The sequence below is a fragment of the Xiphophorus hellerii genome, chromosome 8 (genome assembly GCF_003331165.1).
Source record: "Xiphophorus hellerii strain 12219 chromosome 8, Xiphophorus_hellerii-4.1, whole genome shotgun sequence".
Classification (NCBI taxonomy): Eukaryota; Metazoa; Chordata; class Actinopteri; order Cyprinodontiformes; family Poeciliidae; genus Xiphophorus; species Xiphophorus hellerii.
Genome location: NC_045679.1, coordinates 7,901,186 through 7,915,235, shown reverse-complemented (window position 1 = coordinate 7,915,235; position 14,050 = coordinate 7,901,186). Strand labels below are relative to the sequence as shown.

Sequence of the window (14,050 nt, the reverse complement as noted above, 5' to 3'; positions counted from 1 at the left end):
AATTGAACAATTTGACATTTTGAAAATAAATTTGCTTAATAGACAAAAAATAAAATTTTTTCAATCAAATTTTTTTGCACTAGCATGACGTGGTTTCTTGGCCGTATCCAAATTAACGTATTTCGCAAAACTGCAATGGAATTTCTTTTTTCTCGCAGTTATCAGATTAATCTGATAAATTTTCTAGATTAAAAACAAGGAAGTTTCGAAAGTAGACAATTTGCTAGAAATATCTCAATTTCTTTAGATTCATCTCAGAAATTGTCTAGAAACAAACGAGGAAACTTCTGCATTTGAAAAGTTGCTTTTTTTTAAAAAGTTGCTTTTTTGAAAAATTTGGGGAAAAAAATTCAAGTTCTTTTCTTGAAAAATGCATTTTTTTCAAGAATTTATTTTCTTGAAAGAAATGGAAATTTCTGAGTTTAAGAGTCAAAGTCATGTGATCAACAATCGGATGTTACTATTGGCTCAAACCACAAAGAAGAAGATGACAGGAAGTAGACTGAAGATGTTTTTAATGTCTCATCACATGAACAAACTTATTCATGCGTGATTTTAATTGCATTTCTTATTCAATGGATACATTGCAATTGGAAATTGTGTTTTTTCGACATTATTGGAAAGTTTTATTCCTATTTATATTATTAACAATTAAAGCTGCTCTCCTGCAAACACACACATTGTTGACCATAAAAGTCGCGCTACATCTGTTAACCTTTAATGTGTGCATCCAATAAGTTTAATAGAAATGTGGCCTCAACATATTGCTTTCTTTTCCTCCATTATTTTGTATATTGATGCACACAGGTCAAAGGATGAACATTTGTATAATAGAGGTCATACATACTAACTAATGTTACATCAAAATGTAAATTTTCATTGGATTTGCTGTTATTTACATACAAAAACTAAGGAAGCAAAAATTATTAAGTCTTATTAAATTTATTGTCGTATAATTTAAAATAAAGAAGCAGATGAATAAATTATTATAAAGACTCAGAGAAGGGGTAGATCTAAATAAGTTTGTACTTCTTCCCATTCCTTTTCAAGTATGTAAATTACTATAATGTTGTTTCGATTGTCTATCGGGGTATTGTGTTTATTTTCATTACTTATTACTTTATAAATAAAGCAATAGTTTAGTTTATTTAAATTACTAGATAATTTAAATAAATAAAACATTGAATTGAACTGAACCGCTGAATAATAGAGTATTGCTTGGCTGATTGAGAAGCTAAATGTAGCTAAAATCCTTACAATCCTCATTAAACTGCTGCTCCACCAGCAAGGAGACATTTTTAAATCACTTATCAAAATATACCAAAATATGCTTTTGCTACATAAATCTCTGTTGTTCCATACAAAATACTTATTTGGAGAAAAAAAAAAAAGTGTTTATAAATATTTTACTAGTAGTTTCCGCTTACCCGCCCGTTTATGACGACGTCACTTCCGCTTCCTGGTAAAGATGGCGGCCGCCAGTCCGCCTGACTGTGCTACCCCGGAGTCTGGAAACGTTGCGATAAAGACGGAGCCTTTAGACGGGGATGATGCGCCGCCCACGCTGCGGGACGTGCCGGTTCGACGCGACCCGGTGGTGCCGCTGCTGTCCCCGGTGAGCGGGCCGCAGCCGCTCCGCTGGTCTCCGGATCACCGGCTGTCCGTGTGCACCTCCAGCTCCCTGTCCGTGCTGGAGCTGCTCTACGACATCCACAGCAGCAGGCAGGACCTGAGCCTCAACCGAACCTCCATCCCTGTCCCGACCCAGACCCACAAGCTGCGGGTGAATAAAAAATATTCAGCTGTTTAAACCAGAAGCTGCAGTTCGATGAGAGAAATGACCAAAACAAAACAGCAAAAATAAAGTTTCTGCAGCAAGATGTTGTTTTAGGACGTAAAAAAAACAACATATTCATATATTTTCATACGTCCTTTGTGATTCTGGCTGCTTGATTTAATTTCAACATATTCTGTCACATTTCGCACTGATACAGTTAGTTTCTGTTTATTGTAAACAACAACAAAAAAGAGTCAATTTCCGTCCAAAACAAAACATTTTAGATTAATCTCAGAAATTTTCTAGATAAAAACAATCAAAGACATTACTGAGTTCAAAAAGTGAAAGATTTGCTACAAAATAACTCTGAAATATTTAGATTAAGCTCAGAAGTTAATTTTCTTGAAAAAAGTAGAAAATTTCTGAGTTTGAAAAGTTTAAAATTTACTTTTAAAAAAAAGCCCAGAAATGTTGATATTAGTTCCAGAAATATTCTAAAAATCAGCAGAAGAAATCTCTCATTTTCAAAAGTTTAATATTTGCTAGCATAAACTTAATATTTCAAACTAAATATGCAGCAAAAAGCTAAATAATTAGTTAGTAAAACAAATACTAACTAAATGCTGTATACTAACTAAAAACCATATTAGTTAGTATTTACTTAGAACTAAATACTAACTAAATAGTAGTATTCTGTGCTAACATGCTAAATATTTAGTTATTAAATTATATATTTAGCTTGGAAAGCAAATATTTAGCTTGAAAATGAATTGCATAGTTCAGTAAATAAATATTTAGTCAGCAACATATTTAATTTGAAAACTAAATATTTAGCTTCCTGACTAAATATTTAATTTGAAAGCTAAATGCTAACTTTGACTAAATGTTGTGCCTGGAACTCTCGTCTTTATAAATGTAGGTATAACATGGTGAAAATATGACTTTAAAAAATAAACACCCACATTTTTCTCTGCAACAACTAAATAAACCAAATTATTAATGTTCATTTTTTACAGTGTAACTTTCCAAACTGTTTAAGAGTAAAAGTAAAATTTTCTGATAAAGAAAATTTGGACATTAACTTCCTGTTACATCTAACAGTATTTAACCGTGGTCGTTTGGTTTTTTGATCGTAAGGTCGGACCGCCAGATGAGCTGTCGCGTGCTGTAAAGAAGTTCTCGTTGGATCCGGACCCGACTGTGCGGCAGGTCTTTCTGGCGGACACGGTGATCAACCCATCAGTCGGGGTTCACAGTGGGATGAAGTTCGCCAGCTGGTCTCCGTTGGGCTGCGACTCCTGCGGCCGCTGCCTCCTCGCCTGCCTAACGCTCGATAACCGACTCACCGTTCACAGCAGCCGCGGCCACCTGGAGTGGAAACTGCTGGCCGATCTTAGCGAGAATTACGGCGAGCGGCTAAAGGAGCGAGGCTACGCCAAGAAGGATAGCAACCCCCCGCAGGCGGACCTGTTGGACCTCGCCGAGCTGCAGCGGCGGTTCCGCATGCAGACCCCTTTAAAGATGGAGTGGTCGAGTGTTTACACCATCAAAAAGGTCCAGGCGGACAACAGCTGCGTGGATGAAGAGATGGTTCTGCTCGCCGTCCTGATGGAAAACGGCGACCTCGTTTTGTGGAAGTTTGTGCTGCCGTTCGCGGACGGCGACGACGTTGTCTTCTACGACCTCATCGAGTCCGGCGTGAGCAGACCCAGCGACTTGGCGTGGTGGGAGTACGAGAACAGCAATCAGCGGATGGGAGGGCTAATCGTCGGCAGCGAGGTTGGACCCGTCAAGATCATGCCGGTCAGCCTGTCGAAAGTGAAGGGCTACTGCACGCTCCGGCTCCCCGTCATCCTGTGGAAGGAGTGCGACGAGATCGCAGTGGAAAACATCCGGTGCTTCCCGGTGATCCACCCGATCCATAAAACCAGCTGCAGCCTCATCGTCGCCTCAAGGGGTTGCTACATCTTCTGGTGTTTGCTGATGGTTTCACCAGACGGACTCAACATTCACAATTCCCACATAACGGGACTCAACTCGCTGCCTGTCGTCTCCTTGGTGGTCAGTCAGCATGAAGTCGCGGTCTACTCCTGCTCCATGGACGGTTGGATCAAAAAACTGACGCCGACGTTCACGGAGAGCTCCGTTATCTTCAAAGTAGAGGACTTGGTTCAGCCAGAAACCCTTACGGGACGGTGGATACACGGGATTGCCGTTAGCCACAACGGCACATACCTTGCTCTGGTCAGCACCCCGGGGATCGTCGGTAGCTTCCACCCTATCCACAAGAACTTCCAGATCCACTTCCTGACGCTGAAAACTCCTGAAGCGGCTGCATCGCTCCTGCTCAAGTCCCCCGAGCAGAACCTGTTCAAAACGGCGGACTTGCTCGACCTGGTGAAGTGGCAGGTCCTGAAAACCAAACGCGTCCCTGCGTCGCTCCAGGAGGAGCTCGACCGCAAACTCCAGGAAGTGGACTCGCCGTACTTGTGGCGCATCAAGCTCTTTTTGGCGCGCGTTCTTCACCTGACCCTGCAGGTGCCGCGCACAGAGAACAAATGGAAACCCAGGCGGACGGCGGTCAAAGTGTTGGTACAAGATGAGGAAGAAGACGAGGAAGAGGCTGTTGAGAGGGTGGAAGGCGAGGCTGGTGGAGTTGAAGGGGAAGCAGAGGCCCGAAGGGCCGAGATTCAGACTCTGATGGAAGCGGCTGAGACGCATCTGATGAGGGATCACATGAAGAAGGTTTTGGGCGTCGTGTATCTCAACACCTGGGTGCCTCAGAACATCTGCATCCCCACCTGCGGCCTGATGGACTACCTGTCCAGGGATCCCAACGACAAAGATTCAGAGGTACGCACTTGTTTTTAATGCTCATTTTTGTACCGATAAGAATATTTTCAGTGACTAACAAGTCGCTAAAAGGGTTTTGTTACGTAAATGTGAACTTTAAATAATTTTTTAATAATGTTATTCTGTCGTCAAAAATGGAACTAGAGTGTTTCCTTGATTGAAAAAAAAATCCTTTAATCTCCATGGCAACCATTTAGTAGTGCAAAACGTCTGGGTGGGCCTGGCCCCGCCTTCAAGGCGTAGCTCCTCCCCCACTCAGCTCCTTTAGACTAGCCAGAAGCAATTAGCAAACACCTGGTGGAACGCTGAGCAACACTGGTAAAATTGTTGTTAAAGGGTTAATAGAGGAGCCATGTTGGGATGACTTCCTGAAGACGGAGCTTCAGAAGGAGCAGGAGTTTCTTAAAGAGACAGAGATCCAATTTAAAAGCATTAAATTACAAAGTCAAATTTATTTTAATTTATAAATGAAATGTGATAAAAATACCCATTTTATTACGACTGTAGGTAACGCAGTTACTTGATTGTGCAATAAAATGTGCCTGGAAAATATGTGACACTGCCCCTTTAAATTCTTCATTGGCTTTCTGGTTCAGTGCTTTTCAAAGTGGGGAGCCAGCAGGGGGCGCTACAACGACCTCAGAAAACACCAGGGGAATAAAATTAATCCAATATAATTTTTAGGCAGAAAATATGAATAAATTTTTATCTTAAAATCAATTTTTCAATCATCACTATAATCAGCTTATTATCGCATAGATAGAAACTTTATTAATCTTTATTATTATTGGATGACAATGAACTAATTTCAACTTTATTGTTGCTACAAATTTATTCTCGTATTACAACTTTATTCTGGTCATTTTTTATTTCTCATATGATATTTTTGAGTTTATTATTGTACAACTTTATTCTCAGTATTATGACTTTATTCTGGTAATGTTACGACTTCTTGTACAATTATGAATTCATTCTTGTATTATTTTGAGTTAAAAAAACTCAACTTTATTCTCATAATATTATAACTTTATTGTCCTAGAACATTAACACACACTAATTAGAATTTTGTTAGCAAAAAATAAAAAACAAAATATCTTTTCTGTTCCATTTAAAAATAATAATCGTGGGAGTTTTACTATTATTATGTTTTGTTGGTGAAATGTCTGAAATATATGAATTTATCTTTATTATGTTTTTGTTTTGTGTCAGTGTTATCAAAGCTTCAGGAACTCGTGAACCTGAGCTGCGGTTCTGATAAACTCTGCCGGGTTTTTGGCTCCTCCAGGTTCTGATCGGCCACATCCGGAAGAAGCTCAACAAGCAGACGTTCCCGGAGCGCTGCAGCCTCTGTCAAGCCCCGCTGCCCTTCACCGACTGGAAACAAGCCGCCTGCGAAAACGGACACGTGTGGCTCAGGTCCGAACGACGGTCTTTAAAAAAATAACGGTTTCATTTCCCCTTCCTTCAGAGGGACGCGTGGGCGCTGCTGCTGCTGCTCCTCCGGGAGCCTGACAGTTAGGACACAAACCGAATCTTAATGCCAAATTCTTCCTCTGACAGTTTATTTATCCTCGGAGAGCTGTAATCAAGCTGCCCACCTTTTGATATTTACTCAAGCGTCGCTCTCATCTCCTCATAAATATCATCCGTCAGCCGTTCCTCCTGCTAGCACATGGCGCCTCTGCTGGGCACGCCATCCCATCACCCGTCACTCGCACATCCGCCAAACTTTCTTTTTTGTTTTCTTTCTCTCTCTCTGTGTGTGTGTGTGTGTGTGTGTGTGTGTGTGTGTGTGTGTCGCTGTCCCTTCCTCATGTATTTGTGGCGCTCTCCTCCAGGTGCGTGTTGTCATACCAGGCCTGCCAGACGCTGACGTTCAGACGCTGCCTCCTGCAGGATTGCATTGCCAGACTGCCAGAGCCTGAGGGTAAGCGCCACTTTCCATCCTCCTCCTCCTCCGTTTCGCAGGCTTGTCACCCTCAGCGACAGCCTTCGCCCCGCGCCGGCGCTCAGATCCACGCCTGGCATGTCGGGTTTCCACCCGCTTGAGGAGTTAATACCTAATAACCAGCGACCGCTTTAGAAATCAGCCTCATTTGCTCCGTTTCTGCGTCCCTTTTTTCTTTAATTTAGTTCCTCCGCCACATTTTTTAAACATTTATTGTGTCGTTTATCATCTTTTGTGATAAATTTCTTATCTTTAGAAGATTCTGATTAATTGTTGTCAAGATTACTTCCAGTTAATAATGTTTAAAACTCCCCAAAACTGTCCATATTGTTACTTTTACTATTTTGCTCCACTGTTTGATCAATTCGAGTATCAATAAATAAGAAAATATGATTATTGTGTCCTAAAGAAGCATATTCCAAAATATTATTAATTTTTTAACAATAATTAATATGATGAAATACAGATAAGACGCATTAGAACACTTACTACTTCGTATTTTAACAGTATAAATCCCAAATATACAGTAAAATGTATGAATATGATGAGATTTTGATTGATTGTTGTCATGATAAATTCCAAATAATATTTAAAATCCCCCCAAACTGTCCATATAGTGTTAGTTTTACTATTTTCTTCACTATTTGATCAATAAAAATGTATAAATAAATATAAAAAATATGATTAAATGCAGTTACTGTTGCATTTTAGTCTTTATGTGACTCATGTCCTAAAGAAAAATATTTCAAATTGTTTTTTAGCAATAATTTATGCAGGCACTGCAATAAAACACTTATTACTTCTTATTTTAACATTATAAACACTAAATGTATCTTAATATGTGCAGTGGAAGCCATCTTGGCGCTACCAAAGAAGCTAACACCTACAGTTTTACTTGTCTTCGCACTCGGGGTTTCAGCCAATCAGCATCGAGGAAATAAACGCCGTTCTTGGATTGGCTGCTAGCTTATAGCGCGTCAGTTAGCATATTAGCTAGGTACGTTAGCTAAATAAAATAATTATTTGAAAACTTTTTGTTTCTACTCGGGTTCTCTTTGTTCGATATGGAAGTTTTAGTTTGAAAATCTGAAAACTGTCTTCAGTCAGAGGGCTCTTCTAATGCGCTGTAGCACAGACAGTTACAGGAGATCCTTCTATCACTATCTTCAATAACTCTTTGAAAAATTCTGAATTAAATTGAGCTACAGCATTTCATTTCCATTTGGGAACAATAAAGTATTTTTGAATTGAAATATTTAGGTAACTAAATATTTTTGATGGAAAAAATTGCAAGATGTTGATAACTTTAAGTTTCCTCTTCAGATCTTCATTTGCAGAAAGCCAATATTTTTATTTTCAAAATACTTGTTTTGTTTTTGGGAATAAATTAAAGAACTCTGATCTTAATTCAGCATCTTAAACTACACGTTTGCTCTTCCAGTAATCTATTTTTAATTATTTTTACCTCCATCCCTGAACAAACGGCTTCACTGCAATTTTCACTGACAGGAGGCAAATTAAAAAACATCTTTTATCGTGCCGCAAAGAGGAAATTTAAGTTTAACAGCAGCATCAAATAATATATTGTACAAGGAAACAGTGCAGTTATTAGAAATAAGAATATCAGACTTGTGATTTAAAATCCACTTGAAATGGAGAATGATTTTATCTTTTATCAACCAAGTTTTTGGCCGAATAAAGTAAGAATGAGCCACATCCTGTTCATGTTACATGTAAAACATCAACCAGCCAAACTTTAGGGCATTGTTATGTGTTTGTCAAATGGGTAGAAATAACAAATTTAAACTGCGTTTGCAATTTTAATTGATAAATAACCAAAAATCAATTAGAAATTGGAGTTTGAACACCATTGGTTTAATAAATAATATAAATAATAATTTTGAGCTTTCCTGTGTTTTTTTTAAATGTGCATTTCATATCAGGTTCCAATCATTTTATGCTTTAAACTTCTAAAGTTGTCAGATTTTATGTTTAAAATGTGTGAAATATTTATCTGTGACTTCAGTTAACAGTTTTATTTCTCCGTTTGGTGGACAAACTTCCTGTTTTACGGTTTCCTGTAATAATTTCTTGTGTTTTTGCTTCAGATCCGGAGTGGATAAAGAAACTCCTGAAGGCGCCCTGCCTGCTCTGCGACTCACCCATGATCTGAAACGAACCTTCACACCTCAAGTTTACTCAAAATTACTGCTTTAAAGTCTTTATTTTTGATACATATAATTTATTTTATTAGTTGATATAATAAAAAAAGACCCTTTATTAGTTGTTGGTTTGGTTATTTCCTTGAGATTCTGCTGCTTTAAATGAATGTTTTACCTCCAACTTTGCAGCTCTCTTTATTATTTTCCTCCTTCAAATTAATTCCCCCATGCAGGCGCCGTGTTTGCAGTAGGAAAGTTTAAAATGCAGTTATATGTGGAAGTCTTTATTATATCAGTTGGACTTCAGGGGCGCCATAAATAAGCTCGCTCATTTTCCTCGTGTTGACTGCGTTTCTAAACCTTTGGTGCAGTTTTTATTGCGAGTTAGTGGAACTTGCTCTCCAAGTCCTATTTTAGTATTTCTTTTTTCTTTGTGTTTGAGCGTAACAAATAATACGGTGTGAATAATATATACTCTATAAAAAAAAGAAGCTTGGCATACCTTCTTTAATTGGCACTGTAAAACAATTTTGCGGCTTTGGGTGGAGGAGGAGGAGAAGTGCTGGCGCTCAGTCATTCCCTCAGATGAGGACTTCCGCTAATGTGAACGCAGAAGAGACGGAGCGGCGAGGCGGACGAGACGAGCAGGAAGAAAAGGGGAAAGTGCGGTTAAAAACGCGGCGCGTCCTCTCCCGCGGGGACGCCGCCCGTAATGAGATTCAGCCGTAATGAGGGACAGAACATGGAGCCAGATGTGATTCTAATACTAATCAAGGAGGGGAGTCGAGTCACAGAGCGTATTGTTCAATACGATTAACCCTTTATCGCCGTTTGGACGGGGCTACAACCGGTGATCAGAAGAACGGGACGACGGATTTTACTGGGATTTCGTTTGATAAAACACTGAGAAAACGCAGCTTATAAAGTCGTTTTGGTCTAGAATTTAATTCAAATATCTTAATACAGTTGAAATAAGACAAAACTACCTTACAATAAACTTTTTAGTAAGGCATAGAAGCTTCTTTCTATATTCATTAATGTTTTTGCACAAAATCATTCTTTGACTGGTCAGTTCTGCCTGTTTTACGGCGTCTTGTCACTTTAAATTCAAATTAGCTGCTGCTGGCCACGCCCCCAACTCAACGTTTACACAAAATGGCTGCAAATAGATGCGCTGCTATACAACCGTACATCTTTGAAAAGCAGAAGTGGAGGCTCATGAACAACCAACAGGAATGCAGCAAGTGGTTTCTGAATGTTCAGTCAACAACAAAACACTTGTCTTTTCCAGCAGCCATTGTACAGAGCATTCCGTGGTAAAACCAGCCGACCAAACGTGCTGGAACTTAGCTTACGTTGCTAGGTAACGAGCAGAACTCATGGCGTTGCTAGGTAACAAATGGAACCCTGCTGGGGTTGCTAGGTAATGGGCAGTGCCTGCTGATTTGTGACGTAATAATGCAAAGAATTGTGAAATGGTTCATTTTGTAGATGCCAAAAAACATCTGGATGTTTTTTTTTAAAACAAAAAGACTTTTTTTTTAGAAAAGCTCAAAGTACAAAAATGTGTCAAATGTGATTTTGGGCCATCATCTTACTATCTTGAGAAAACAAAGTCTGGTTTCTTGAGATTAACTAGTTACTTTGAGAAAACATTCGAGACATTAACCTGATAGAAAACCAGCAGGAGATTAACATATTTCAAGAAAACGTGACATGAACTCGTTATCTTGAGAAAACCATCGGGAAATTAACTCGAGAAACAAGAAATTAAGTTGTTAACTCGAGAAAACCATTGGGGGAAAATACCGGTTGCCCCGTGAAAGTATTTTTGTCCAGAACAGCTGAAGAGTGATTTCTGCACTGCAAAAACACAAAATATATCAGTATTTTGGTCTAGTTTCTAGTGCAAATGTCTTTGTACACTTAAAATACGACAAAACTAGCTTATAAATAACTTTTCAGCAAGACACAGGAGGCTTGTTTTAAGTAAATAAATCCTTAATATTGATGAAAATGTTCTAGAGTCATTGGCAGATTATTTCACTTATAACTTGGGAAAAATGTCTTGCTGTGAGTGAAATAATCTGCAAATGAAACAAGTACTTTTGTCATCAGTAAGCTCCCATATCTTGCAGAAAAATTCCTTGAAAGTTAGTTTAGTCTCATTTCAAGTGTACTATGTATTTGCAGGAGAAACCAGATGGAAATAACCTGGTGAGATTTTGTGTTTTTGCCGTGTGAAGGCCTCCTGGCGGTTTTGTAATCAGGCCGTCAGGTGGGATCGCTCTGCTGTTTGTTTGTCGACTGGAATCATCGGCTCCTCAGGTTGTTTTGTTGCTGTCGCCGCTTCAGGTGGAGACCAGCGAGGGTTACATCCTCCTCCCGCTTTAATATAATAATCCGTCAAAAAAGCGTCTCTACTTGTAATTACCTGACTCCCCCTCCCTTCTTCCTCTCCTCCACCGCCTTTGCTCTCGAGACTTCAAACAGGCGAATCTTCTCTTTGCATGCAATATTTATATCCTTTATGTCAGTGGCTGGAAGACATGAAACATTCATGACACCTTTTCACACCTTAATTTCATGTGATATTCCTTTTGTTTTGTTTAGACTCAAATTTGAACATGATATGTCCCGTTGTATTCTCCTGAGGGGATCAGTTCATGTTGTTGCTCCGGTATATTTCAATTGAAACACGGCGGAGGCGGCTTTCCGTCGCCGTGACAACTCCTACGAGTCACCAATCGATCCTATTGCAGATCGATGAATGATTTTTTATTGGAGAAACAAGTTAAGACATGGCTTAAACACGTTGGTGTTGACACTACCAAACTTCTCAAACCACTCAGGTTCCATCTAATATTTCATAACGCCATGCACTGTAGCAGCAGTGGAGTGAAGAAGAAAATGGCCCACAGCATGACAGATCTTCCGCCGAACTTTATTGTTCTTGAAAGTGTTAAATCTTCATTTTGTGTCACATCAAGATCATAAATGTCCTTAAAGAGACGGTTGTGGTTACATGTATAAACGAGACCAAGAGACAAACTCGAAACATGTAGCAAGTGGCCGTTTCTGCCACACTGAGAAAAAATAAAATAAAGAACTATAAAACTGTGAGATTAAAATAGAAATAATACAAGAATAAAATCATATTTTTTAAAGGAAAACAACTTCGTTCTCATGTCGCTTTATTCTCAATTATATTTTCTTAGCGTGGCCCTAATACTCCATCGTAGTATTTGATTCGTACTTCTTGTATTTTAATAATATTGAACAGCTTTTCTTTTCAAAATGATGTAATTTGGCAGCACAGACATAAAACTGCTTTCATTTGATTTATAAAATGATATTTAAACTCACAGCTGTTCCATTTATGAGGCTCTTCACGTCATCAAACTCATTTTCGTTTTGGGCCAAATCGAGATTATAAACGCTCTTAAAGGGCCGGTTACACCAGAATGTATTGATAAAACCTGATCAGTAACTGTTAAAATATCAAAGAAATTCTTAAAATTAAATATTAATAATCTTTTCAGTCCCTCCAGGATTTCGTGATACATTTTGTGATTTTTGCAATAAAAATCAAAGTGTTTGTGGTGCTAATTTGGAAATATTTGCGCTTATTTCTGACAATAAATGCGACTTTTTATATAATCTGACATCAATTAAAGCAGAGGCAGCTGTTTAGTACAAGTAAAAAAGTTTTTGACAGTTTGATAAAATGATATTTAAGCACATTTAGTGTTTAGTCTGGAATGTAGAGGGCCACATTAAGACGTAAGGCGGGCCGAATTTGGCCCCCCGAGCCTTTAGTTTGATTCATATAACTTTAGATGAGAAGTTATATTCTTGTATCTATTCTCTGACTTATTAGATGGAATGGTCTCTTGTCTTTCCCATTTTGAAGAGTAGCTCCGTTACTAATTAAGTGACTTCTGGAGGATAGTGGCTGCACTGGATTTTATTTAGAGGCAATCAGAGTGAAAGGGGACTGAAAACAAACGCATGCCGCACTTTTCAGATTTTTATTTTCACAAAATCTCGTTTGTGGTTGTGATGTGGCAAAATAAGAAACATTTTAGTCACTTATTTTATCTGCAGGTTTATATTTTTTTGGTTTGGACGATTACTACATTTTACCGATTGTTTTTGCAAATCCTAAAATCGACCAATTAAATGTAAGTTTTAATCAGTCTGCTTGTCTTTTGCTGAGCTTCTTCAAACATTTCCTCTTTTATTCTCCTCACAGGCGCAGGTATCATTTCACCCTGTGATTCCAACGCTCCGACACGTCCTCTGTTTCAGTTACTATATTTGAGTAGCATCCAGACGGAAAACACATATTCCCTCAGCTGCAAACATGTCTGTCTGTAAAGTTTGAGCCCAGAAATACACTCCGATAATCACGGCGGTGCAGAAACAACCCGTCTGTCTCCCTTCGTTCCCTCCCTGAGGATTCCTTCCCCTCTTTCTAAAGTCGTCTAAATTGAGCTGCATCCCCCCCTTCAAACTTGTCAGTGCTAATGAAGTCGGTATTTGAGGTTGTCTTCCTCTCTTTCAGCGCTGATGGGGTGAACATGGTTGTCAAACTGGTCGACACACCCTTCCGTTCCCCCGGGAGGAGAGGAGCAGTGACCCGAGACCGTCCTGAGGGGGACGTTGTCCATCATTAGAGTCGCTATTTGTTCCTGGCTTTGGGGCGCTGAGGTGGAACTAATACTGAGCAGCACAACGGACTTACAGAGGGAGGGACGCTTTTTACTGCTACATTAATTAAGCTCATTTCCAACATGCTCCCAGCCCACCAACTCCTGCCCTCCGGTTCTGCTGTAATTAAGTGTGTGTGTGTGTGTGTGTGTATTTAAACCAGGCTACATTGTTTGTGCGCCTGGTTTAACCTTTTCTGATGGTTAGCATCGGTGCGGACTGAAAGAGAAACTAATCCCACTAGAAGCTGCTGCACTTATAAACAGTTTTATTTGTTTCCTGTGATTAAACTTAAAAAAAACCTAAGTGGGACTAAAATGTTGTTACTCCTTGTGGGAAAAATCTTGCATTTTCCACTAAATGATTTAGGCTTAATTAGGTAACAAAAAAGTGTATGTTTATATAATTAATTTGCTATTAAAAGCCTTGAGGTTCACTTGTGGATCTGTTATAAATATAAAATTATCATCTCTGTATGTAAATTTGTTTAAAATATGTTAACAAGCCACTAATTTACAATGGTGGGCACACTTCAACTAATGTATCAATACATAGACGTCATGTGACGTCACACTTCCATGAACTTTGTAACTTGCA

At 39.0% G+C, this 14,050-nt stretch overlaps 1 protein-coding gene across 2 annotated transcripts; it reads left to right on the top strand.

Moving 5' to 3' along the window:
- Positions 1–1,447: 1,447 nt before the first annotated feature.
- Positions 1,448–8,861, top strand: gtf3c4 (general transcription factor IIIC, polypeptide 4). 2 transcript variants are annotated; one of them, XM_032570232.1, is made up of 5 exons: positions 1,448–1,783; positions 2,915–4,630; positions 5,916–6,046; positions 6,469–6,557; positions 8,687–8,861. In XM_032570232.1, the coding sequence occupies exons 1-5, from the start codon at positions 1,469–1,471 to the stop codon at positions 8,749–8,751; spliced, it is 2,316 nt and encodes a 771-aa protein (XP_032426123.1). In that variant the 5' UTR covers positions 1,448–1,468; the 3' UTR covers positions 8,752–8,861. The 2 variants fall into 2 exon arrangements, with proteins under 2 accessions (XP_032426123.1, XP_032426121.1); XM_032570230.1 differs by lacking the exon at positions 8,687–8,861 and having other exon boundaries at positions 1,469–1,783; positions 6,469–8,647.
- Positions 8,862–14,050: the final 5,189 nt, after the last annotated feature.

Bases quoted from the DNA above. Each gene is read 5' to 3' on its own strand.
- gtf3c4 (XM_032570230.1), top strand. From the start codon at position 1,469: ATGGCGGCCGCCAGTCCGCCTGACTGTGCTACCCCGGAGTCTGGAAAC. The intron at 1,784-2,914 runs GTGAATAAAAAA...TTTGATCGTAAG, and splicing joins CCCAGACCCACAAGCTGCGG to GTCGGACCGCCAGATGAGCT. The intron at 6,047-6,468 runs GTCCGAACGACG...GCTCTCCTCCAG, and splicing joins AACGGACACGTGTGGCTCAG to GTGCGTGTTGTCATACCAGG.